A 27,914-nucleotide genomic window follows, 5' to 3' on the forward strand; every position below is an offset into this window, starting at 1 on the left:
CACGAAAGGAATCTGTAGCAGAGCAGACAATTGAACCCAGGTCTCCCATATACCAAGTTACCACCCTAAGTGGCAGATCAATCTTCACCTTAAATATCCCTTTCCCTGTTATTCCCAGCCATCACAAAGCCAGGATTAAGAGTAAAACTGGCCATGAGTGTCTAGAACAGCATGAGACTGACAGTGGAGTGCATCAAAGGCTTGACTGAGTCAGCAGTCCTCTGTTGGTCCCATCAGTATGTGAAAATCCAAATTTGCATTTAAAAAAATATTCGCTCGCCATTACAGTTATGAAGAAATCTTCCAAATGTCAACAAAGCATAAACTAATTCTCTCTATGAAAGCTGAGTTTTAGTTAAGGTGTGTATACACAGCACAGTTATTTCAAAATAACTATGGAATAACGAGGAATAATGCTTATTCCAAAATATCTATTTCAGAATAGCAGTAATGTGAACACTCCACTGCTGCTATTTTGAAATAGCTCCTCCCCAGGGCCATTCAAAGTATGCCTCCTGGGGCTCTAAATAATATGCAGGATGTAGTGGATGGATTTGCCACAATGGGGTTCCCTCACTGTGGTGAGGAAACAGATGGTATGCAAATCCCTATCTAGACACCTGACCATCTTGCCAAAGAGTACATTGTCAACTGCCAGCTGCTGCTCAATACCCTGCCTCCTGATTGGCCTGGGGGAGGGGGAGCTCACAAAGTCTCCTGCCCTGCAAGGGGGTAGATGCCCCCACCTAGAATTATTGCCCATCCCGGCATTGGGGTACATGAAGAGCTGGGGTTTTCCAGCTTAGGTAAGTAGCAACTGGCAATTAAAAATTAAAATGACCAGGTTAGTCCACTAACTCATTCTGGCAACAGAAGCATGATATAAATCTAATACTTCTTCCTATGGTTGCTAACTTTCCTGACTGGACAGACCTGGTGCCAATACCACAAATGATATCCCATCAATTAAGTCAGGAAATTTAGTAACCCTACTCTTTCCCTCCTGGCATATAAAGAGGGGGGAAGGAGGAGAGTACCTTTTCCTATGATTGCTTAGAGCGAACTAATAGGAAGGGATCAGTGCATTTCATAAATCTTCAGCCACAGAATTTGCCATAGTCTACTATTTGCTGTGTATTTGCACTCCGAAATCTAAATGTGCATTAAAGTCTTTGTAGAGCTCATAGTTGTGAAGGGAATCTTAAAAAAATAAACTGTAAGTAAGCGAGGCTGTGTTTCTTCCCAAGACTGCTGGGAGCTTGGTCTTCTCCATTTATCTTAATGTGGTATCCAATCTGAAACCTAAAGATGACAGTTTACATGTCCACTTTGTTGACTACTTCACTGATGGTCGTTTTAGTAGAAACATCTAGCTAATGTGCTTATTCCACAATTTGAAACTTGCTTCCACACCTCCCCAAGTGTCCCAAACCCACACTATCCAGTATTCAGCTGCCAAAACATCATGCTTCACTCCATTTTCACCTCCATCTTTTACTATAGAACTCTGGATAGCAAGTCTTGAGGCATAACAAAAACTGAAAATCTAAGGAAAGCTGTAAAACTAATTTCAAACTAAACATCAGAGGCCACAGTACTATTTGGATTATAACTGTCATGCTAAAGCTAGTAAAAACTAAAATAAAACTGATGCAGAATTTCCAGTCTGCTGCAGTATCCAGAGACAGTGAAACAGACTTTAGGACCAGCTTGCCATGGAGTGCATAGGGCTTCACTAATAAATTAATTAAATGAAAGCCACTTCTACCCTGCTAGTTTGAACTACAAATACAGTGATCTAAGTTTTGTTTAGAGAATTTCACAAGAACAAATAATTCCAATTCCAAACAATAAAAACAACAGAAAAAGTGGAAAGGTCAGAGATGCTTAATGACTTCATGTTGATTTTCACCAAGGTTGGTGACAATTGGATGCCTAACGTGGTGAATGCTAGTGAAAATGGGATAGATTCAGAAATTAAAATAGGAAAATAACAAGTTAAAAATTATTTAGAAAAGCTAGGTATCTTCAAGTCACCAGGGCCTGATGAAATGAATCCTACAATACTCAAGGAGCTGATTGAGGAGTTATCTGAGCCTTTAGCTATCATATTTGAAAAGTCATGGAACAGATTCCAGAAGACTGGAAAAGGGCAAATATAATGCCCATCTATAAAGAGAAATAAGGCCAACCCATGAAACTACAGACCAGTCAGTTTAACTTCTATTCCAGGAAAGATAATGGAGCAAATAATTAAGGAATCCATCTGCATACCTGGAAGATAATAAGGTGATAGTAACAGCATGGATTGGTAAAGAACAAATCATGTCAAACCAATCTGGCAGCTTTCTTTGATAGGATAATAAGCCTTGTGGACAAGGGGGTAGTTGTAGATGTGGTATACCCAGACTTCACTAAAGCATTTGATACAATCTTGCATGACCTTCTTACCAATAAACTAGGGAAATACAATATAGATGAGGCTACTATAAGGGGGGTGCATAACTGGTTGGATAACCATTCTCAGAGAGTAGTTATCAATGGGTCTCATTCATCCTGGCAGGGTATAACAAGTGGACTTCAGCAGGGATCAATTTGGGGACTGGTTTTCTTCAATATCTTCCTCAACAATTTAGATAATGGCATAGAGCAGTGGTCACCAACCAACAGATCGGGATCTACTGGTAGATCTTGGAACCTTTGACGGGTGATCTTGACAGGTTTGGCCAGGAGGCTATCAAGTGCCGGCACTTCATCTGCCCCTCTCAGCACCACTGCTCCTGCTCTCTACGTTGGAGGTGTCCCCTGCTTGCTGTGCAGGGCACGGGAAGAAGAGGAGGGGGTGCTAATGTCAGGGTGCCCCACCCCCATGCTGTATCCCATCTCCACAGAGCAGATGGGGGCAGGGATGGAGAGAGGTTGCTGGCTGCTTTTGGGAGTGGTGCAGGGCCAGGGTAAGAATGAGCCTGCCTTAGCCCCCTGCACCACCACCCAGAAGCCACCTGTGGTAAGCAGTGCCCAGCTGGAGACAGCATTCCGAACCCCAGCCCCAGTCCTGAACCCCTCCTGTACCCCAAAACACTGCCCTAGCCCTGAGTCCCCCTGCACCCAATCTCCCTCCCAGAGCCTGTACCCTGAATCCCCTCCTGCACCTCAACTCCCTGCCCCAGGCTCAGCTCAGAATCCCTCCCACACTCCAAATCCTTTAGCCCAAGATCAGTGTCTGCATCCACTCCCCTACACCCCAAACCTCTGCCCCAAGCCTGATAAAAGTCAGTGAGGAGGGGGGAAGGATTGAGGAGGGGTGGGGCCTCGGAGAAGGGGTGGTAAGAACACAGGGCAAGGTTGTTTGGCTTTGAAGTAGCTCCTGGATTGCATTTAAATTTAAAAAGTGATCTCACACTTAAAAAGGTTGGAGACCACTGGCAAAGAGTAAACTTTGCAGATGATACCAAGTTGGGAGGGGTTACAAGTGCTTTGGAGGATAAGGTCATAATTCAAAATGATCTGGACAAATTGGAGAAATGGTCTGAGGTAAATAGGAGGAAGTTCAATAGGGACAAGTGCAAAGTACAGGCAGTCCCCGGGTTACGTACAAGATAGGGACTGTAGGTTTGTTCTTAAGTTGAATCTGTATGTAAGTCGGAACTGGCGTCAGCCGCTGCTGAAACTGATCAGTTTCAACCGCGGCTGAATCTGGATGCCAGTTCTGACTTACATACAGATTCAACTTAAGAAACCCAGGCGTCCCCAAGTCAGCTGCTGCTGAAACTGATCAGTGGCTGATTCCAGGAAGCCTGGGGCAGAGCAACTCTGCCTCGGGCTTCCTGTAGTCAGCCGCTGGTGAGTTTCAGCAGCGGCTGACTTGGGGACGCCTGGGGCAGAGCAGCTGGGGTGCTGCTGGGTTGCTCCAGTAGCGTGGCTCCTCGGCGCTACTGGAGCAACCCGGCAGGCCCCAGCTGCTCTACCCCAGGGGTAGGCAAGAAAAGCCTGGTCTGCTGGAGGGGGCACTAGCTGCACCACCCCCCAGCAGACCAGGGGGAGAGGAGCAAAGCCGCGGAGCACGCCCCCAGCAGACCATGGGGACAGGAGCAAAGCCGCCCAGGTGGCGGGAGTCCCACTGCCTGGGCGGCTTTTCTCCGGGGCAAACGAGCAAAGCCGCCCAGGCAGCGGGACTCCCGCCACCTAGGCGGCTTTGCTCGGGTGTCCCTGGTCTGCTGGGGGGGATCCAGCGGCTTTGCTGGACCCCCCCAGCAGACCAAAGGGACAGGAGCAAAGCCGCCCAGGCGGCGGGAGTCCCGCTGCCTGGGCGGCTTTGCTCCGGGGCAAACGAGCAAAGCCGCCCAGGCAGCGGGACTCCCGCCGCCTGGGCGGCTTTGCTCGGGTGTCCCTGGTCTGCTGGGGGAGTCCAGCGGCTTTGCTGGACCCCCCCAGCAGACCAGGGAGACCGGGAGAAGCTTTTCTCGCCCCGGAGGACACGGGTGGAGACCTGCCGCCCGTGAGCTCCGGGGCGAGAAAAGCCCCGTTCGTAAGTGCGGATCCGACATAAGTCGGATCCGCGTAAGTCGGGGACTGCCTGTACTCCACTTAGGGGGGAACAATCAGTTTCACACATACAGAATGGGAAGTGACTGTCTAGGAAGGAGTATTGCAGAGAGGGATCTAGGGGTCATAGTGGACCACAAGCTAAATATGAGACAACAGTGTGACACTTTGGAAAAAAAAAAGCAAACATGGATCTGGGATGCATTAACAGGAATGTTGTAAGCAAGATGCAAGAAGTAATTCTTCCACTCTATTCTGCACTGATTAGGCCTCAACTGGAGTACTGTGTCCAGTTCTGGGCATTGCATTTCAGGAGAGATGTGGAGAAATTGGAGAAGGTCCAGAGAAGAGCAACAAAAATGACTGAAGGTCTAGAAAACATACCTATGAAGGAAGACTAAATGAACCGTGTTTATTTAGTTTGGAAAAAAGAAGACTGAGAGGGGAGATGGTAGCAGCTTTCAAGACCTAAAAAGGTGTTACAAAGGAGAAGGGAGGAAACATCTGATGACAGGACAAGAAGCAGCAAGGGTGATTTAGGTTGGACATTTGGAAAAACTTCCTAATTGTCAGGATGGTTAAGCTCTGTAAGAAATTGACTGGGGAGGTTGTGGACTCTCCATCATTGGAAATATTTAAAAGCAGGTTAGATAAACATCTAGCAGGGATGTCAGGGGACTGGACTTTATGATCTCTCAAGATCCCTTCCAATTCTAGTATTCTATGATTCTATGAACTTAGATGGGAATTCCGAGCCCTATCTGAACATGAGAGGAGTGTAAGCATTTAGTTTGGATTCTTAGGTAAACATCAGGATTTAAGGCTCCCACGTTTTATATGCTTATGGAGCAGAGCCTAGCAGTTCAACAAATCAAGGCACAATTAACCCCCACACATTATAGAATCATAGAGCTGGAAGAGACCTCAGGAGGGTCATCAAGTTCAACCCCCTGCTAAAAGCAGGACCAATCTGAATCCCAGCCAGGGCTTTGTCAAGCCAGGACCTCTAGGAACGGAAATTCCACCACCTCCCTAGGTAACCCATTCCAGTGCTTCACCACCCTCCTAGCGAAATAGTTTTTCCTAATAGCCAACCTAATATCCAACATAATCACTTAATTTGGTTATTCTGAGGGTCATTCCTCATTCCCCCATTTTTAGTAAAAGTTTTGTGAGTATATTCTCTATTCATTGAAATGAAAGACTATCAGCAGCATTTTATACAAGAGCGTGTCCATCAGAAACTGGCATTGAGTCCTGATATGACTTGCATTTCTTGAAGCCAGGAGAGCCTGGCACGTTGAACGATCGAAAGGGTTCAAAACTTGGGGCAAAAAATGAGTAAGAAGGTAAAAAGGAAAAACCCAGGGAAGCTTTTTAAAAAAAAAAAAAAAAAATAGAGAAGTCGGTTAGACTAAATATAAACTGACAAACTATGAACAACCCTTAAAACTAGCTAGATTATTTACTATTTTTTTGTCAGAAAGGACAGCACTGCTGAGACACTGTCTTCAGCTGAAGAGGGTAGAAAAGGAACTCCGATCACTGACATGAAGATACAATGAGACCTGAGTGAAACACCAACAGAGTCACTACTCGAAGGAGAAATCAGGTTACAGAAAGGTGAGCAACCTCTCCTTCTCCATGTCCACTGAATGTAGGACAAGTCATCATCTTAATTTCCAGCAAGGGAGCGACTAGGAACTATAAGGATAGTTAAGTGCTGGAATAGGTTTCCAAGGGAAGTTGTGGAATCCCTATCATGGGAGGTTTTTTAAGCACAGACTGGACAAACACCTGTTGGGGATGATCTAACTTTGGGTCCTGCCTCAGGACAGTGGCTGGACTTGATGATTTTTTGAGGTTGTGTCTGACCCTACATTTATAGGATTCTGATTCTATGATAATAACAGTCCCTTCCAGTCTTAAAATCTATGAATTCAAGTGCAAGCATGGACCTCAGGTGCTACGGCTGTCAGTGCAGCACATTTCAACAGCACCAAATAAGCATTTTAGAAGAAAAAGAAACACAGAGGCAATGGGAAATATGCTCCCAACCAATGTGTAGGACACTTGTCCTCCATCCACAGAGAAGCAAGGGAAAGTATTCATCAATACTCAATCATTTGCACTGTAGTGAATCCTGGCACTTAGGCACAGCTCTGATTCTATACCTAAAATCATTCAAGAGTAGAGCTGGGCATTTTTTTTTTTTTCAGGAAACAGCACATTCACTGAAAAATGCGTTCTTCAGGATTCTGAAATTGTTTGCAAATTAGGATTAAATTTAAAAATAGTTTTGGCTGAATAAAACAGATACATTTTGAAAATGTCGGACTTGCTTAGAAAAAAATCAAAACAAAACATTTTTAAAACATCACATGGAATGGTTTTGGTTTTGTTTTGGCAAGAAAAACGGAAAACATAGAGTTTCATTTAGAAATGAACCACTTTTCCCTCCACGGATATTGTGGTTCAGCCACTGTACCGAAAATAAATAATTTGATCAGATATATTCAAGAATCATCTTTTTATTCTGGGACTACCTACCAGATTGCACATGCTCACTCTATACTCAGCCCCCAAAGGCCTGGGAATCTGGCACCTACCTACAGCATAGATCTCCATGTTGATGGTGAAGATGGAGTGGGAACGGGAAGAATCCTTGTTCATCAAGGTGTAGCCCACTGCTCGGTTTCTCCAACCTGTCTCCATGATGCGCTCACACTGGGCCACATTGTGCACGGTATGCAGTGACAGCCCTTTCACATACACCCCTTTCTCTGGGTGTTCCTTAAGCTGCAAATAGGGAAAGCACATCATAATGATCAGAATTCTTTTTTCTAGCTTTAAAACCTATGAATCCATGAACACAGGTAATGGTTACAGCAGGGCCACCTACTCTGAAACACCACAGGCCATGAGGGTTATGTGTGCTTTGCATTTGAAAGAGGAAAAGATATAATGTGGATAATGAAACACTACAGCAATGCTAGTTACAAAATAGCACACTGAAGCAAATCCTGGGGATACCGTGCACTTGCAGAACACCTCCCACCAACTTTGAGGGAGCCACAGCTGTTCAGCAAGTACTCAATTATTCTCAGGCTTCAGCACACCCCACTACACAGCTGAAAGGCAGTTGACAGCTATATTTGGCTGTAATCAGGAAACAAACTATTTCTGAAGTAAGAATAAAAGTACAAAAAACATTAATGGTTTGATATGTAACAAACTAACATCAAAAGTTTGTTGATTAGCTCACATCTCCAGTGTCATATGGTGCCTTGCTCCCCTGCCCCATAGTTGCCTTAGAATTAAACTTTAAGCATTACAAATAAAATAAAGTATCAGAGGGGTAGTCGTGTTAGTCTGAATCTGCAAAAGCGGCGAGGAGTCCTGTGGCACCTTATAGACTAACTGAAGTGTAGGAGCATAAGCTTTCATGGGCAAAGACCCACTTCGTCAGATGCATGACATGCATCTGACGAAGTGGGTCTTTGCCCACGAAAGCTTATGCTCCTACACTTCAGTTAGTCTATAAGATGCCACAGAACTCCTCGCCGCTTTTGCAAATAAAATAAAGTTTATCACCTGCCATAGCAAATCTGTTATGTCTCTAGTTATAGGGAGTTTACTACATGAAGGCTCTGAGTCTCAATAGTGAGGGATTCTGATATTAGGTGCTTTACAGATCCCCTCTGCACAATGTGGGCATTGTGATGTAGTGGGGACTGTATTCACTCTGTTTGCCTTGTGGAGTTTTATGTGATTCTGCTGTCCTGTGCTGTTCTGTAATGACTCTATGTGGATGTGCATGCCTCACTGTCAGCCGACGGTCAGGGCAGTGAGTGGTATGTGTGTGTGTACTATACACCCAAGACTTTAACTGCTGAGACCGGGGTCCCTTGCAGTGGGCAACCTGGAAGAGGTTGAAGGGTGCCCCAATAAATGTAGAGAGAGAGCTTATTACGCTTCAGATTTCAGCTGCTAGAATTCATAATTCCTTCGCAGCGGGCAGCATCGGGGAGGCTGAGAAGCACCCCAACGGAATTTGCCACCTGGGTGTGACACAAATCCAAACGCCCAAGCTCTCCCTATATCTGTCCCTTTATGACCGGCTGAAGTTCTTTTAAATTGTGCTTGGTTCTATTACAGCAACTGAAGGAGTCAGGTTAAAGCTTAAACAGTTACAGGTTTATTTGAGGAAGCTTATAAATCATGTGGTTGCAACGGCTATTGTTCTATTTCTTAACTGCTGGCAAATAGATAGATAGATAGATAGATAGATAGATAGATAGATAGATAGATAGATAGATAGATCTTAAAAAAATGGTTACAAGGAAAATAAAGATAGGAAATAGAAAATAATGGTACCAAATGACAGCTTAATCTTTAAAGAGCTCTATTCTATGCATGCACTAAAACAAAAGGACACATACAGGTACAATTTTTACCCCTTTCTGCGTCACTCGGTCCCAGCGTGTCAGGCCAGGATCGGTCCCTCAATTCCTCGGAAAGACGAAAATACGAGGTGGGCGTCCCCGTGGACCTCGGGAGGTCAAACACCTAACCCAACCAGCAGGTAAATGGTAGATTGACACTCAAAGTGAGTGTATGCTGGGCCCATCTTATATACCCATTGGGTCACGTATTTTCTCTTTCTTATCTGTAATGCCAATTGATGCTGGTCTGTCTGCTGTGAGACCAGTTCTTACAAGGGAGTTGTGAACTTAATTTACACTTGTAAGAGAGAATTGAGATGATTAAATTGGAAGTACGGGACATTGTTTTCTCAGTGGGAAATTCCTCTCCCAGGGACTGTGTGTGTTCGAATCAACATAGGTGCCAGCCTGACACTTCTTGCAGCCTCGAGCTTAGCTTATTTCCTTAATCGTTACTCAGTCAGAAACTCGCATATCCTGGTCAAAGCAGATCAAAGCTTAATGGCTATGCTGATCTTCTCATTGTTCCTTCTCTGCTCAGAGGGCAAGCAAGATTGTTTGAGATGGGGGGTGGGGCTGCCTGGCTACACTCACTTTCCCTGGACACTGTAACTGGACGAGGAAGGGGAGGCTGGGCATGACTCATTGGGTAGGGTCCCTTCTCCCCAAAAGAAAAGGCACTGAATGCTCTTGGTTCCTGTAGTAACAATGATCCTGTACTATGCTGTGTCCCTATGAATCAATAAACCTTCTATTCTACCTGCTGGCTGAGAGTCACATCTGGCTGCGGATGGAGGTGCATGGTCCAGTGACTCTACCACATCCCATGACTCTACATGAAACTAACTCAACTCCCAAAGTCGTGCTCATTGTGTCTTTTGTGGCTACAAAGTCCCGTTTTGGAAATTGATATCCCCAACACATTAAAACTCTAATAGAATCCTCCTAGCAATTAAAATTCCTGCAGAGGGGACTTTTCATAGATGTTAGTAAAGTATATGGTTTTTCTTTTATAGTCTTGATTGGTCCATCAAATCATACACAAGACAGATGTTAAGACACACTGCTTATGTATTATCTATTAAAGTTTTATACAGGCAGTCCCCGGGTTACGTACAAGATAGGGACTGTAGGTTTGTTCTTAAGTTGAATCTGTATGTAAGTCGGAACTGGCGTCCAGATTCAGCCGCTGCTGAAACTGATCAGTTTCAACAGCGGCTGAATCTGGATGCCAGTTCTGACTTACATACAGATTCAACTTAAGAACCCCAGGCATCCCCAAGTCAGCTGCTGCTGAAACTGATCAGCGGCTGATTCCAGGAAGCCCGGGGGCAGGGGCTTCCTGTAGTCAGCCACTGGTCATTTTCAGCAGCTGCTGACTTGGGGACACCTGAGGCAGAGCAGCTGGGGTGCTGCTGGGTTGGTCCAGTGGCACCCAGAGCGGCGCTATGGGACCAACCGGCAGCGCCCCAGCTGCTGTACCACAGGCGTCCGGAGCAAAGCCGCGGAACACGGGGACAGCGGGACAGCCCAGACGCGCCGTGGCTATCCTGCTGCCCTCGGGCTCCGTTGCTTTGCTCTGCTTTGCTCCCCGTCTGCTTTGCTCACGCGGGCAGCAGACCAGGGGGACGGGGAGCAAAGCGACGGAACACGCGGGCAGCAGACAGCCCAGACGCATCTGGGCTGTCAGCTGGCCGCGTGCTCCGCGGCTTTGCTCTGCTCTGCTCCCCGTCCCCCTGGTCTGCAGACCAGGGGGACGGAGAGCAGAGCAGAGCAAAGCGGCGGAACACGCGGACAGCTGACAACCCAGACAACCCAGCCAGCTGACAACCTGCAGACCAGGGGGACGGGGAGCAGAGCAGAGCAAAGCCGCAGAGCACGCGGCCAGCTGACAGCCCAGACGCGTCTGGGCTGTCCGCTGCCCGCGTGTTCCGCCGCTTTGCTTCCTCTCCCTGGTCTGCTGGAGACCAGGGAGAGGAAGGGCCCCGTTCGTAACTGCGGATCCGACATAAGTCAGATCCGCGTAACTCGGGGACTGCCTGTAGTGCATTTATCACAAGAGGGTTAGAGTGAAAGGCACACTAACCCTCTTGTGATAAATGCACTATAAAACTTTAATAGATAATACATAATAAAAACGTATAAAGAACATAATCAGGTTACAAGAGAGTTAAGATGTAGCACCTTAGCTAACATCAATAGCACCTTAGCTAACGTACATTATGATAGTACATTAGCTAACGCTTTGGGCTGCCCCAGGTGAAACCAGTTACATAATTATGTTAGGGCTATTTATAATTTTTAACTATGAAGTATGATAATCAAATGACTGGGAAGATTCAAGTTAGGGGTGCTATGGAGGCTTAATCCTGGAGAGGTCCAATGCCCATCTCTGATTGACTGAAGGAACAGCATTGTCTAGCATCAGAGGAAGCAATGCATAGCTTACTAGCGTGGAATAATGACATTCCACTCACTATAATTCAAAATTCCGGCAGAGGGGACTTTTCATAGATGTTAATAAAGTATATGGTGTGATGTTTTCCTAGTGGAGCGACTGAGTCTTTGGAATGCAGGGGAGTCCAGGACACTCTGACATTGAAGGAAGCAAATACAAGAAGTTACACACCCTGTGCAGTAATGATGGTTCTTTGAGATGTGTGTCCCCGCGGGTGCTCCACTCAGGTCTTGGTGCATCCTCGCACCACTGATCGGAGATTTTTGCCTAGCAGTGTCCCTTGCGCCAAGCCTGCGCACTCTTAGTCTCACATCATTGCTGTCTGTTCGGTGCACAAGCAGCGGGAAACTCCCTCTGTTCCTTTTCTACCTGAAATCCATTAAAGGACTCCAAGCACAGGGGAAAAAGGGAGGGTAGTGGAGCATCCACAGGGACACACATCTTGAAGAACCATTATTACTGCACAGGGTGAGTAACTTCTTCTCCATTGAGTGGTGTCCCTGTGGGTTTACCACTCAGGTGACTTTGTAGCCGTACCCACCAGATGGTAGTGGGCACTGGAGTCATTTATGTAGAGAAATGACTTATGTAGAGAAGCATCTCCCAGAGTGGTGGCAGGTATGGATCCTCTCTGTAGGGTATAATGCTGTGCGAAAGTGTGATGGGAGGACCATATCACAGATCTACAAATGTCTGCCAATGGTACATTATGCAGGAAAGTCATTGTTGTGGCCATTGCATGTGTTGAGAGAGCCATGATAATCTGTGGTGGCTGTTTTCCACAAAGTTTATATGCAGCACACAATCCATTTGAAGATACGCTGCACAGAGATGGCTGTTCCCTTATGTGGCCCAGACCAAGAGATAAAGAGTCTTTCTGACTTCCTGGTCTCTTTGGTTCTAAGTAGAATGCAATGGCTCGTCTTGCATCCAGTGTGTGTGGGGGGGGTTCGGGGTGCGATCACCCCCTCCCAGCTCGAGAGGGGGGTTCGGCGGACCTCTGTGCCCCCTTCGGTTTGTCTCACCGCCGGGCCCCTGGCCGGAAGCCCAGGCGATCGGGTGCGATCACCCCCCTCCCTGGAAGGAGTGGGGGGGTCTGCGGACCCCGTAATTGTTACCCGTCGCTGCGGGGGGGGCTCGCGCCCTTTAGCCCGACCCTCTTTCCCGGGGGTGCGGGGCTTGGTTCAATCATCCGCCTACGCCGGCGTTGCTTGGAGCTGGATGCTCCTCTGGTGGAGGGAGGGGGACCCGGTCCCACTCTCTCTCCGGGTCCCAGCCCAGGGCCCTAAGCGTCAGGGTTTGCGAGCGCCCCAACGCGGTAGACGGGGGTCACTCCGCCCGTAACCCGTCTACCCACGGGCGCCAGAAAGCTTCCGCCCCGGGCTGCTTCCTCCCTTCACCCCACCCCCTCGGACGATCCGTCCACTGGCCTGGCTTACCGTGCCTCAGTTGGTGGGGTCGGGTGTTGGTCCGTGCCGAACCAGGGAGCCAATCGTCCGCCCCGTCTTCTCGCCCGTTCGGGCTGCTCCCTCCGTGGGCATCACGTCCCGTCCGAGTCGCTGCCGGAGCCCGGGCTAGCAGCCTGTCTGCGCTGGGGGCTGGCCTGGGATCCCCGAGCGCGGGGTTGCGCCCCCAGTCCGTCCTGGGACGGAGCCTGTCGCACGCTCCCCCGGAGGAGAGCCCCTTCCCCTGTGCCAGTGGGGCGTTTTAAACTGCCCCGCCGGCTCTGACGTCGGCCGCCGGCCCCGCCCCCTTGCTGACGCGGCCGGCACGTCTGCGGCATCCCGAGCGGCGCTCATGGCCCCTCCCCCTGACGCCCCAGGGTGGAGGCTGTCTGCCTCGCGTCAGCGCAGCCGCGAAGGCAGATTCCGGCTGCCGCTGCCGCCACAGCTGCGGCCTCGGCGCTGGGGCGCTCCGCCAGCCACCGCACGAGTCTCCCGGGCACCCGGGAGTGCGGGCCTGCGGCGGCCCGTCACAATGTGCAAGATGGATTCTCTCAAGGAGGTATGAGGCTTAGGACAATATAAAAGTACGTATACAGGTTCATTTAGGTAGAAGTCCGATATGACCTTGTCGAGAAACCTGGGATGAGGCCTGAGTATGATCTTATCTTCAGTATAGAATCATAGAACCATAGAGCTGGAAGAGACATCAAAAGGTCATCAAGTCCAGCCCCCTGTTCTAGGCAGGACCAATCCCAACTAAATCAACCCAGCCAGGGCTTTGTCAAGCCGAGACTTAAACACCTCTAGGGATGGAGACTCCTCTACTTCCCTAGTTAACCCATTCCAGTGTTTCACTACCCTGCTAGTGAAATAGTTTTTCCTAATATCTAACCTGGACCTCTCTCACCACAACTTGAGACCATTGCTCCTTGTTCTGCCATCTGTCACTACTGAGAACAGCCTCTCTCCATCCTCTTTGGAACCTCCCTTCAGGAAGTTGAAGGCCACTATCAAATCCCCCCTCACTCTTCGCTTCTGAAGACTAAACAGACCTAAGTCCCTCAGCCTCTCCTCATAAGTCATATGCTCCAGCCCCCTAATCATTTTGGTTGCCCTCTGCTGGACCCTCTCCAATGCTTCCACATCCTTTTTGTAGTGGGGGGCCCAGAACTGGACACAATACTCCAGATGTGGCCTCACCAGAGCCGAATAAAGGGGAATAATCACATCTCTGGATCTGCTGGCAATGCTCCTCTTAATGCAACCTAATATACCATTAGCCTTCTTGGCTACAAGGGCACACTGTTGACTCATATCCATCTTCTCATCCACTGTAACCCCCAGGTCCTTTTCTGCCAAACTGCTCCTTTGCCAGTCAGTCCGCAGCTTGTAACTATGCTTGGGATTCTTCCGTCCCAAGTGCAGGACTCTGCACTTGTCCTTGTTGAACCTCATCAGATTTCTTGTGGCCCAATCCTCCAATTTGTCTAAGTAACCAGTTGATTGCTCTATCTTCCCCATTCGAATCAGGGGTCCTCCTTTCTTGCTCGTTCCTCTCTGCATTTCTTCCCAGTATCCGACTTTCCCACTTCCCTCAGGGTTTTGGTCACTGTCCCCCAATGAACCTAGTTTAAAGCCCTCCTCACTAGATTTGCAAGCCTGCCCACGAAGATGCTTCGTTAGGTGGATCCCATCTCTTCCTAACAATCCTTGTGCCCAGAACAGAGTCCCATGGTTGGGACTCCCAAAGCCCTCTCTGCAACACCACCTGCACAACCATGCATTTACGTCCTCAATTCGACAATCCCTTCCCAGTCCTTTCCCTTCAACAGGGAGGATGGACGAGAACACCACTTGTGCTCTGAATTCTTGGATCCTTCTTCCCAGCACTACATAATCTGCAGTAACCTGCTCAAGGTCATTCTTGGCCGTATCGTTAGTTCCCACGTGGAGAAGCAGGAAGGGGTAGCGATCCAAAGGTTTGATCAGTTTGGTAAGCCTCTCAGTCACATCCTGAATGCGAGCTTCCGGTAAGCAGCACACCTCTTGAGATTCCAGGTCCGGACGGCGGATGGATGGCTCAGTCCCTCTTAGGAGGAAGTCCCCGACCACCACCACCTGTCGTTTTCTTTTGGGGGTGATGGCCGTGGAACCCCCCATCCCTAGGACTACGCATCCCATGCCTTCCAGTAGATGGTGTTCCTTTCCGGTTTCTTCCTAGGTTTAACAGTTAATTTGAACTAAGGGGTTTATCTCGGAATTCCGCTTTTCTGCCGCGCGTAGAGGTGGGCAGTTACTTCGGGCTAGTCAGTTTCCAAAATGGTGACCAGACGGGAATATGCTAATCAAGCGCGGGATATTTAAATCCTGCGCTTCATTAGCAATTTTGGTCGCCCTCATTAGCCTCCCTACTTCGAACTAGGGGGCTAGTGTAGATGTACCCATACAGAGTCAGCAGTGCAGAGCAGCAGCTAGCTCCCTAGAAGCTGGTGCATGTCAGTACTGGCTCCCCACATGTACCAGTTCCCACCTGCCACCTCACACTGCTGCCAGGGTGGCAGTCAGCTCCCCGGGAGCTGGACCGGGAGCAAGTGTGTAACCATTTGGGTAACCAATAAGTTCATGATTATCGGTTACTAGTGTTACATGCAGCCCCTCTATCAGAGGCAACAGAGGGAGGGGTGAGAGCTGGTGCTTGTACAAAGCCATTTTGTAAGCCAGATCTCCCTGAGCACCGGCTCCTGTGAAGCCACCAGTTCGCCCACCCACACTGCTGGCTCTCAGAGGCAGTAGTACAGGGGAGGGGACAGGCAGGAACCAGTATACATGAGAAGCTAGCTTTCAAGCTGGCTCCCTGCCTGTACCAGGGACTGAGGCGACTGCCCCTCCCATAGTATTGCTGCCTCCCACAGAGGCAGCTCTGTGTGTTTGGGGGGGAGGGTGGGAGCAAGCAGTCACAGAACCACCTGCCTCCCCCACACTGCTGCCTCTGAATCAGAGGCAGCAGTGTGGGGGACGGAGGGCAGCCGGGAGCCGGTAAACATGGGAAGTCAGCTTTGAAGCTGACTTCCCATGTGTACCAGCTCCCACCTACCCGACTGCCCCTCCCACCTCTGTTACAGAGAGTGGGAGGGGGACTGGAGGTGATGCCATGAGCACCGGCTCCTATCTTCCCCTCCCCCATGTAAACATGCAGCCACTTAAAATTTCAGCAGATACACATTTACACAATTAAACACACTTTAATATCCTTATCGGTTACCCATTTAAACGGTTACACTCTTACATCCCTACTCAGAAAGGACCCCTTATGTCTCCAACATGGCACTGACCTAAAGCACTCCCCTTAAAAGGGAAAATGCATGCACACACACCCTCAAGGGACAGGACTCAGATCCCATTAGTGGGATGCATATGTGTGAGAGGGAAAGGAGCAATCATGATGGTTTTGTAATGATTTTTGTATTGCATTTTAAACTGATGCCAAAGGTGATAGGCACTAACCAGTCACAGCCATTCTTTTTCAGCAGGGGGACAAAAGGGCCAGATCCAACCTGCCAAGTAGGTGGATCCGGACCGTGGAGGCCCTGCCACTCCCCCTGTGCCCAGGTCAATCAGGGCCTAGGGACGGGGTGCGCACTACCCTTAGAGTCAATCCCAGACTACTGCACTAGGAAACACAATATGGGAAGGAGGTGAGCAGCCCTTGGTGGAGAAAGAACAGGTTAAAAACTATTTAGAAAAGCTAGACATACACAAATCCATGGGTCCGGATTTAACGCATCCTAGGGTACTGAGGGAGTTGGCAAATGTCATTGCAGAGCCTTTGGCCATTATCTTTGAAAACTCATGGAGATTGGGAGAGATCCCTGATGACTGGAAAAAGGCAAATGTAGTGCCCTTCTTTAAAAAATGGAAGAAGGACTGTCCTGGCTCCTTCCCCACTCTGGCACGATAAATGCAGAAGTGGGGGCCAGCAAAAGTACCCCAAAACCTTGTTTACCAGGCTTTGGTATAAAACTTCCTCCCAAAATCTTAATAACCTAGATTTTGGGGATAAAAATCTCTGCTGCCACCACCCAAATATGCTAAAGAAATCAGGGAGAGACTACTTGGGAAATCTCACCCCTAAAGTACAAACCAGGACACAAAAATTAACCAATACCAGGTTAATAAAAAGAAAAGAGAAAACGTTTTATTTTTGCCACAATATTCCTGTATCCATAATAACTAGATGGAAAAGTAACAAAATAATATACTCATGGCCATGTAACTTAGTTACAAAGGAAAGCCAAAACTTCAGATCCCATTTCCTAAACCATAAAATAACAAAACCTAACGGGTTTATCTAAACTTTACCCTACTTACAGAAAGTGAAGAATTGTTTCTTGGAGAGAGAGACATGTCTGCCTCCCTCAGTTGCTGGAGAGAACTCTCAAAGACAAAGGAGGGAAAACCAAACATTCCTTTGTCCTAATTTGAAATTCCTACCTACATTCCTATTGGCTGAATGTACCCGGGGTGGACCGTGGATGTAGGCAACCTCGGCGTTTAACGTTTAACGCGGCGCCCAATGATGACATCACGCCATTGAGAGCTATGGAGGCGAGGGTGCCAATCGCCCATTCCGCCTAGTCGTCAGTTGCCGGCAGCTCTCCTCGAGCCGCTCCTCAGTGTACCTGGTTAGGTAAGGTTAACCCCTTAGTCCCCAGGCTGCTGGCTAACCCTCATGATCATGACAAGGACTATCCAGGGAACTACAGACCAGTCAGCCTTACTTCAGTCCCAGGAAAAATCATGGAGGGGATCCTCAAGGAATCCATTTTGAAGCACTTGCAAGAGGGGAAAGTGATCAGGAATAGTCAACATGGATTCACAAAGGGCAAGTCCTGCCTGGCCTACCTGATTAGCTTCTATGATGAGGTAACTGGCTGTGTGGGCATGGGGAAGTCAGTGAATGTGACATACCTTGACTTTAGCAAAGCTTTTGATACAGTCTCCCACAATATTCTTGCCAGCACGTTAAGTATGGATTGGATAAATGGACTGTAAAATGGATAGAAAGCTGGCTAGACTGTCAGGCCCAACGGGTAGTGATTAACAACTCAATGTCAAGTTGGTGGTCAGTTTCTAGTGGAGTGCCCCAACAATCTGTTCTAGGACTGGTTTTGTTCAACATCTTTATTAATGACCGGGATGAGGGGATAGATTGCACCCTTAACAAGTTGCAGATGACACTAAGCTAGGGAGAGAGGCAGATACATTGGAGGGCAGGGATAGGGTAGAGAGTGACCTAGACAGATTAGGATTGGGCCAAAAGAAATCCAATGAGGTTCAACAAGCACAAGTGTAGAGTCCTGCACTTGGGACGGAAGAATCCCAAGCATTGTTACAGGCTGGGGACCAACTGGCTAAGTAATGGTTTGGCAGAAAAGGACCTTGGGATTACAGTGGATGAGAAGCAGAATATGAATCAGTGTTCCCTTGTAGCCAAGAAACCTAATGGAATATTAGGTTGCATTAGGAGGAGCATTGCCAGCAGATCTAGAGAAGTGATTATTCCCCTTTATTCAGCTCTGGTGTGGCCACATCTGGAGTACTGTGTCCAGTTCTGGCCCCCCCACTATAGAAAGGATGTGGAATCATTGGAAAGGGCAACCAAAATGATTAGGGGGCTGAAGCACGTGACCTATGAGGAGAGGCTGAGGGATTTGTGCCTATTTAGTCTGCAGAAGAGAAGAGTGAGGGGGAATTTGATAGCAGACTTTAACTTCCTAAAGGGAGGTTCCAAAGAGGATGGAGAAAGGCTGTCCACAGTAGTGACAGATGGCAGAACAAGGAGCAATGGTCTCAAGTTACAGTAGGGGAGGTCTAGGTTGGATATTAGGAAAAACTATTTCACTAGGACGGTGGGGAAGTACTCGGAGTGGTTACCTAGGGATATGGTGGAATCTCCATCCCTAGAGGTTTTTAAGTCTCGGCTTGACAAAGCCCTGGCTGGGTTGATTTAGTTGGGACTGGTCCTGCTTTGGCTGGGGGCTGGACTTGATGACCTCCTGAGGTCTCTTCCAGCCCTATAAGTCTAAGAACCCTGGCATTTGATTCTAAGAGCAGTGCACCCGAAGGTAGGGAGTGAGAGACTTCGTGCATTCCCCTTGGCCCACAGGCCAATCAGGACCTGGGAGGGGTGGAAAGCATGCAAAGTCTCCTCCCACCCTGCCCCATCCCTGCAAGGAGCGCACACTCCTGGCAGGGCGGGAGGAGACTTTGTGTGCTTCCCCCGACCCCTAACCCTGATTGGCCTGGGGGAGCATGCAAAGTCTCCTCCCATCCTGAAGGGGCTTGGCATTTAATGTCAACTGCCAGCTGCTGCTCAGCTGGCAGGTGATTAAGCATGGCACTCCCTTGCAGAGCCGGGGCAGGGAGCGAGAGACTTCCCATGCTCCCCCTCCAGTAGGCCCTAATTGACCAGGGGCGGGGGGGGGGAGAGAGGGGAGTGTGCAAAGTCTTCTCCCTCCACCAGGGGCACAGGCACAGAGGCATAACAGCTGGCGGTTCTCAGGCAGGGGGAGGGGCAAAGACTTTGTGTGCACCCCAACCCCCAGACCTATCAGGATCTGTGGGTGGGGAAGCACAGAAGTGTCCTGGCCCTGCCCCTTCTACCTAAGGCCCTGCCCCTTCTGGGGTGGCCCAATGCTACTTCAAAAAATATTGCCCACCCCTATTCTTGTGTGCGTTCAGTTAAATCCAAATACACACATAAAATAACAGAAGTGGGTTTCCTGTTGTGAGTGCATATTCAGGCACCCACCCATCAAGAATGAGGAATTTTGAAATCCAGAGAGCATGTGATTCCAAGATTTCATCTAGGTAAAAAACATTGTTGATCATTTCAGCACCGATCTGAAGCACACTCTACTTTCATGCTCAATATTGTATTCAAATCTGGGTCTCAAACAACATAGTATGAGATATGGAGGAATAGGTGCAGACTGTACATAAAACTCACTATACATGAGAAGAATAGTTTTTGTCACAACCCAAATGCTTTACTTTTCAGTTTCTGCAAAAAGTTTCTGCTGGGTTCTCTCATTTCTATTAGGCATGCCTAGTAACTGCAAATTAAAACACATCCTCATTCAGCCATGACGACTTTATGATCTCCTCACCTCCAACTTTTGCTTGGTGTCAGCTCCTAATAAATCTCTTATGTCTTCAGTGTAAATCTCCAGATAAGAGACTCTCACCAAGAACTTGGTGTTTTCAGCACACTGTTCAAAACCAAAAGTTGAGATTTTAGGATAAGCTTTTCAAAAGTACCTAAGGATCACCTGAACATCTATTGACTGTCAACAAGAGTCGAGCGCCTAACTTCCCTTCACATTTTTTAAAATACTTAGTTTGCAGATTAACTATTTAGTTCACATTATATGGGAAGCTTTCAAATTATATATACAATACACAAACATCGAGAAGCTTAGAACTAATGCAGAGTAGAGATGTTAAAAAGTGGGTAATTGGGTAAATGTGTAACAGCTGAAAATCTCAGCAGTTCCACGGTTACCGGCACCTGCCGCTGGGGCGGCAGCTGGTTCTCCAGGAGCCAACATGCAATGGCAGCCAGCTTTTAAGCTGGCTCCTGGCACACACTGGCTTCTGCCTGCAGCTCCACTCCTGAGGAGCTGGCTACCGCTCCCATGATGCTGCCTCACATACAGAAGCAGCAGCAGAGGATGGCAGCTGGCTCCTGAGGAGCAAGGTTCCCCAGGATGCCCCTGGCTTATCAGTTAACCATTTACACAGTTAAACTTTCACATCCCTAGTGCAGAGGTCTGGTTTACACTGGTAAATACCCAGCATCAAGATACAATCAATAAACCATGGTATTACGTAAAAAAAAAATTAACGGAGATTGCCTATCTCCTAGAACTGGAAGGGACCTTGAAAGGTCTTGAGTCCAGTCCACTGCCTTCACAGCAGGACCAAGTACCATCCCTGACAATTTTTGCCCCAAATCCCTAAATGGCCTCCTCAAGGATTGAACTCACAACCCTGAGTTTAGGAGGCCAATGCTCAAACCACTGAGCTCTCCCTCCCACCCTACTATGTAATATGCAACAAGACCTTTTAATATTCAGCTTGAAGTAAAAGTATCTTGCCCTTCTCTAGCAGCTTTCAGCAGAGGGTTTCATAGCACTTGATAGAAACTAATGACTTAAACCACACAACCCTCTAAGAGTTAGCTATATCTACACTGCAAGATTAGGTTGAATTTATTAAGTTCAATTTTTTTTTATCATTCAAGTTTGTAAAGTCAAAAGTGAACGTGCCCACTGTGTGCAAGAGTTCAATGTAGTGCATCCTTAGTATGGTGGCTACCATAAACTTTGACAGTGATGCACTGCGGATTGCTCTCTCAGAGTTCCTGCCACCCCCTGGCATTCTGGATTAGGTTCCAAGTGCCTAAGGGGACAAAAACAGTGAGCAGGTAGTTCTGGGTACATGCTGTCAGCCTCCCATGGTGCACTTATCTCCCCCCTCCCCCCCACTTGAAAACAATGGCAAACAATCTTTTCACTCCTTCTCCTCCCTCCCCCCAGTTATCCATGCAGATGCCACAGCAAGGTGTCTTATGCTGCAATATATCTAAAGCCTAGACAGAAGCCACAGGAACGAGGAAGAATGAGAGGAGGGAATGAACACAGAGAAGTATGAAAGCACTGAGTGGAGCAAATGGCAGATGCTGGCAGCAGTAAATCCTGTTGACGCAGTAGAATACTGGTTCTGGTTCCGTGACACAAGCACCAACTGGTATGACCACATAGTTATGCAGTCATAGGACGATCGGCAGTGGCTGCAAAACTTTTGCATGTATAAGGTCATTTTCATGGACGTTTGCTAATTGCTTTCCCCTGCCCTGAAGCGCAGCAATACCAAAATGAGACTCACTCTGACAGTTGAGAAGCAAGTAGCAAAAGTCCTGTGGAAGCGTGCAACAGCCTCTGTTCATGGTGGCCAGGGATGGCCATGAACAAGGCTTACTGCCAGAGCAGCCAGTTTGCGGCAGCCCCGCAGACAGGAGTTGCTTTGCCACAGAAACTCCTGTCAGTACGGGTCCCAACTCCCCAGTGGGACCCCCCCATGGATAGGGACTGCTGCAAGAGCAGCCTCCCCTGATCCCCCCCACACACTGCTGCCTCTAGCGTTGGGGGGAGGAAGGGGCAAGCAGCACTGCAGAGATGGTGCTTTTTAGCCAGCTCCCCCCAGCACTGGCTCCTTCCCCCCACTTGATGCCTGATATAGAGGCAGGAAAGGGGAGGGGAGGGAGAATGTGAGTAGTTGACTAATCGACTACTCTTTTACATCCCTAGTGGGGTTCAGACACTATTGTGGTGAATTCTGTAGAAAAACTTATTAATAAATAGCTAATAACATATAGGCCCAAACCCTCAAAAATATTTAGGAACCTAACACCTATTGAAATCAATGAGAATTAAGCAACAAATCACCTTTGAGAATTTGGGCCATAGTCACTGCTTCTGTACCCATTTCACTTCATTACATACCTGTACACTCTCAAAAATGTGTTCAAATGCCCTGGGAATTATGCCTTTCTGTGGAGGAGGGTCCGTAATGCCCTGCATGGTAAATGACTTCCCACTGCCAGTCTGACCATAGGCAAAAATAGTGCCATTGTAGCCCTCAGTAACACCCTGGAAAATTAAAGAAAAATATAAAATGTCATTCACATGTTTTGAATTAAGCTACTAAGATTCTATCACCTAGCAGTGATTTTATGGGGAAACAGAAATGCTGAGTAAGCAAAGAAACTGCTATGTCATCTTTAGGTGGATGTACCTGAGCTGGAATTTTTAATCTGTTCTAAAATCTCCCATGGGATCTTTAATTTCCAAAAACCAAGGACTTGGTTTTACATACCAGCCAAAACCCAGAAAAATAAAAAGCATAGAAAACCTGAAGAAAAAGTAGGGGCAAGCTTCCTAGCTCAGGCCATAAATGAAGAGAATAAAACAGATTTCTCTCCAACCCCAGGGGCTGACAGAAAACAGAAGGTCAAAACAGAAAGGGTACATTGATTATACGAGAGAAAATTTTGATACTTTTGCTGTAGGTCAGAAGATACTCTCATAACTGGAGAGACAGATGGAACTACTACTGATTATAAGATGGCTAAACAGGAAGTTTCAATCCTATAATAGTGATAAGAATATTATTTTCTCATCTTACACCTCCTTTGCAAAGTTGGATAAAGGAGGGAGTCACCTTTTCTTTATTCATTCCCATCTCAGCAAGACATGAAATAGATACAATTTTATGAGTCACCCTTGGGTGATGAATTTGCTCATTTTTTAAAAAACTCAATGCAAGATACCCCAGATGCACTGTCAATCTTACTATACATTTTAGAAATGTGTGTCCACCTGTCTGTCCATCCTCCTGTGTGTCCAATTGTTCAAGAACACTTCCTAAATGGTAAGAGCTAGAACCAACAAATGTGGTATGCAGCTTCCTTTTATCGTGACTTAAAGCAAGGTAAAGATTTGGTTGTCCCAGGACAATGGGATGTTCCTGGAATTTGATTGTTTTTCATAAAATGGAAAGGAAGAGTCTGACAGGAGGGATAGTTATACTGCAAAATGACCACAGGGGACAGTGAGAGGCGAGAAATGAGGATCAGGACAGCCATAACCCCATTTGGCCAGCAAGCTGCTGCAGTTGAGAGAGGGCTGGGATCGTCCTCTCTCCCCCAAACAGCCTGAATACTAAACCCCTCATTTCCAGCGCCACCCCAGAACAATTATTTAAACAAAGAAAACCAAAACTTATTGAGTTAAAGACTCAAGCTTCACTGGGTAAATCTTCTAATAACAACTAACACAGAGAGTTTGAAAAAAATGAACCCCATACCAGTTCACCAGAGATTGAAATATTATTAGGGAGAGAGGCTGCAAAGTGCGATAAATGAGATAATAGGCAAAACCTTGATGAATTGTTCTGCCTCGTGCTGTGAAGCTCATCTTTGGTAAGCTACAAAGATGCCTTTGAGTGAGCAGAGGAGAAGATAATGTTCTTTGAATTACTGAAGTGGTTTCCCTGCAATCATTTGAAGTCCTGGTTGTCCCATCTTCTTCCACTGTTGAGAGGGGAAAGAGTACTAGGATTTCTACCCAGGTATTGTTGCTCAGGGGCTTCATCTTTCATATTAGCTGTGACATGGTCAGATCAGAATGCTACAAAAAAGCAGTCCTATTGGATTCCGAGAGGTGGGCGAGCATTAGCCTGCCCACATCTAAAGGACCTTCCCCTAGCCTACTGGGAGGGTCCACAGAGCCCAGAACGCCAAATGATTACTGGGGACAAATAAAGAGAAAACAGGGACAAGTGTGGAGGTATTAAGGTCAAAACAAGGGAGCTGGATGGGGACAGCGAGCAGAGAACCCCGGACAGCACTGACTGCCCCTCGAAGGTATCAAGAAAGACAGCAGACAGCACCCAGTGGAACTCTGCCCAGATGCGTAAATGGATACAGGAGCAGAGAGAGACCTCTCAGTTGCAGGCCCCTCCCTCAGCCAACCTCTGCTCCCTGGTCTTGTAAATTGCCATTTTGGCTATAGCCAGGAGGAGGCTGATGAGGAGGTCCCATGACTTTGTAGGGCCACGGATGGGGTGTGCATATATTAATAGGTGAGAGGGGAAAATGCAGCCAGAACCTCAACAAGAGGTTCTGGAGGAGCCAAAAGAGGGGCTGTAACATGGCGCACTTGAGATAAATGTGCGCCAGGATCTCCCTCATGCCACAGAAGAGACAAGTGTCAGGAACAGCTGAACCTTGCCAAGTACACACCCATGCTCACAGCACCATGCAGTATTCTTCAGCTGATGTCCCTGGTGGGTTGCAGAACCAAGGTGGAGTAGGGACTTGCCCACCAGGGCTCCCCACCCTCTACTGGTGGTAGGAAGTCCCACTACTTGGTATTTGGGCAGGACACAAGGGTTAGGGAGTGAAGTGTGAAGCACTAGCGTGTACAGATGACTCTTCAGTGCAGTTTGAAAGGGGACTGACTGCAATGCATGTAGCCAGCTGGGGTGATGAGAGGGAGGGGATCTGGAAGACAAGTGGGGCCAGAGGCCGATGGAGAAATCAGGAGGGCCAGGGTGAGGGACACGTGGGGTGCCTTCTCTTGAAGGACCCTGTTGAAATAAACCCAAGCAGTGGATGGCAAAGCATCCCTCGCTTCCTGAAGTATGCGCCAGGCAGTACACAGGGTAGCGAGCACCATGCGTTGGGGGAGGGCCAGTCTCCCTGGTTGAATTCCAGGAGGTGTCCAATCCTGGTGACTTCTGCCAGGACCAACTGCTGGTGTACTGAGGGGGACTCCACTGCCTGCACAAGAAGATGGGGATTGTCTAGCAGAGGCTCCACAAGGAGGTCTGCCCCCATGGTGGCTCCCAAGGACCAGGTCACTGAAAGCAGCTTCCAGGTCCAGAAGAGGTCCTGGTAGAAGGCCAGCAGCTTGGAGAGGTCTCATGGAAGACTTCTCAAGTAAAGGAGCTGCCGATTGTATCAGAGTCCTCCATCATATGGCAGCCTCTGCAGGGCCTGGAGATGGAGGACATGAACCCGCATACGCAAACTTGTCAGGCCCTGTTCTCCGTCCACCAGGAGATGATGGAGAACCCTCTGCAGAGACCCAATGCAGTTCTGGCCAGAAGAACCACAGCATCAGCTGCTGGATCTGAGCCAGGAAACCCAGAGTCAGGACGAGAGGTTGAGAGAGCATGCACAGGGCCACACAGGGAGAGGCACCAGGGCAGTCCTGTCCATCTCCGCAACTGCTCAGCCACCCTGGATTCTAAACTTAGCCAGTTCTCTGGTGGGAAGGGATGCGTGGCAGAAAGGAAAAATGCCAAGATAGAGCAGGGGACCCACAATCCACCAGATGGTCTGAAGTGCGGGTGGGATGGAGCTCACCTGCCACCTGGTCCCGACCAACAAGCTAGAGCTTTTGACCCAATTGACCTGGGCAGAGGAGGTTGCTGAGTAAACAGCTTGGCAGGCCTCCACCTGTGCCAGGTCACCCGAGTCCTGGACCACGAGGAGCACATCGTCGGCCTATGCTGACAGGACCAGCCACATCTCCACCTCACAGAGCACCAACCCCATCAACCTCTTGCAAAGGAGATGTACTCCCGCCCAAAACTCACCAGTGCGATCAGGGTCCAGTTGAACTTGACCAAGTACTCTGTGGAAGTGTCCAGCACTTGGAGAAACCCCACAAAGTGGGGCCCAAAGCTGAGGGCCTGCAGAATGCCCAGGAGGTACCCATCAGTCCATCTGGTCAAACACCTTATCTTGATCCAAGAATAGGAGGGCGAATGGCAGACTATCCTTATACCCAAGCTCTATGGGATCCTGGACCAGATAAAGGTTATTGAAGATGGTGCAGTCCGGGATCTCATAGAGAATCTGGTCAGGATAGATCACGTCTGCCAGCACGGACTGCAGTCTCAGTGAGATGGCTTTGGCGATGATTTTATAGTCTGTGCTGAGAAGTGAGACAAGACACCAATTCTTCAGGGTATGTCTACACTACAGCGCTAATTCGAACTAAGCTAATTCGAACTAACGGATCCAGACTAAAAAACTAGTTCGAATTAGCATTTTGCTAATTCGAACTAGCATGTCCACATAGAATGGACCCTGAACCGGGGTTAAGGATGGCCGGAAGCAGTGCCGGCAGGGCATCAGATGAGGACTTAGAGCATGGAGCTGCTGTCTCAGGCTAGCCGAGGGCTGTGCTTAAAGGGACCCGACCCCCACCCCGGACAGACAGTTCTCAGGGGTGCCCCGCTTGCAAAGCAGTCCTGGCTTGGACTGCCCGGAGTACCCACACTGGGCACATCACAGCACTCGGCCATCAGACCGGCTGCACTTGCCGCAGGCTGCCATCTGGGGAGAGGGGGTAATTGGGGGGCTGCAGGAGAGGTTCCACCCCCAGAAGCCCGCAGAGCTAGCCCAGTCCTCCCCATCGGGGACTCGTACCCCATTCCTCCCTCACCTCCTTTCACTTATCCCTCCCTAGCCCCCCTTCCTGATGTACAAAATAAAGGACAATTGTGTTCAAAAATAGACTCTCTCTTTATTGAACAAAACTGGGGGAGACTGGGAAAAGGAGGTGGGAGAGGGGAAGAGAGAGGGTGGGAAAGGGGAGGGCAACTACAATGATGAGGGGTTTGGAACAGGTCCCATATGAAGAGAGGCTAAAGAGACTGGGACTTTTCAGCTTAGAAAAGAGGAGATGGAGGGGGGATATGATAGAGGTCTATAAAAGCATGAGTGGTGTGGAGAGGGTGCATACAGAAAAGTTCTTCATTAGTTCCCATAATAGAAGGACTAGAGGACACCAAAGGAAAGGAATGGGTAGCAGGCTTCAAACTAATAACAGAAAGTTCTTCTTCACAAAGCAAATAGTCAACCTGCGGAACTCCTTGCTGCAGGAGGCTGTGAAGGCTAGAACTAGAACAGAGTTTAAAGAGAAATGAGATCAAGTCATGGAGGTTGGGTTCATGGAGTGGTATTAGCCAGGGGGTAGGAGTGGTGTCCCTGCCCAAAGTTTGTGGAAGCCTGGAGAGGGATGGCATGAGACAAATGGCTTGGTCACTGTCTTTGGTCCATCCCCTCCAGGGTCCCTAGGGTTGGCCGCTGTCGGCAGACAGGCTACTGAGCTAGATGGACCTTTGGTCTGACCCAGTACAGCCATTGTAAGCTCAGGGCTCAGGGTCGGGGGTCTCAGTGGACCACCTTGATTTTCATGCAAACCTGCTCCTGGGTGGCCAGGCTGGCAGCTCTCCTGCCCTAGACGGCCACTTTCCTGTGCCTAGTGCGGAGGTCGTGGACGAGGTCCACGATGTCCGCACTAGACCAGGCGGGTGCCCGCCTCTGGCGGTCCCGGGCAAGCTCCCGGGAGCCGCCAGCCTGGTCCCGGGAAGAGGGAGAGG

The 27,914-nt window shown here is 48.5% G+C and overlaps 1 protein-coding gene across 11 annotated transcripts in view; it reads right to left on the reverse strand.

Moving 5' to 3' along the window:
- The window catches only part of KIF17 (kinesin family member 17), a 149,569-nt gene that overhangs the window by 109,896 nt on the left and 11,759 nt on the right, over positions 1–27,914 (reverse strand). For 8 of the 11 annotated variants that reach the window (XR_016347804.1, XM_075906576.2, XM_075906575.2 and 5 more), the window contains 3 exons: positions 22,460–22,606; positions 20,063–20,164; positions 7,155–7,344 (listed from right to left, as the gene is read on the reverse strand). Coding sequence is in view for 10 of the 11 variants with exons in the window: in XM_075906576.2 (XP_075762691.2) it covers positions 7,155–7,344; positions 20,063–20,164; positions 22,460–22,606 (439 nt within the window). In the remaining variant the exon portion in view is untranslated. Of the gene's footprint in view, positions 1–7,154; positions 7,345–20,062; positions 20,165–22,459; positions 22,607–26,120; positions 26,631–27,914 lie in introns of those variants that run through there. The other 3 variants (XM_075906585.2, XM_075906577.2, XM_075906578.2) reach the window with 3 other exon arrangements.

Source organism: Pelodiscus sinensis, chromosome 24 (genome assembly GCF_052426305.1).
Source record: "Pelodiscus sinensis isolate ZL-2025 chromosome 24, ASM5242630v1, whole genome shotgun sequence".
In the NCBI taxonomy this organism is placed as follows: Eukaryota; Metazoa; Chordata; order Testudines; family Trionychidae; genus Pelodiscus; species Pelodiscus sinensis.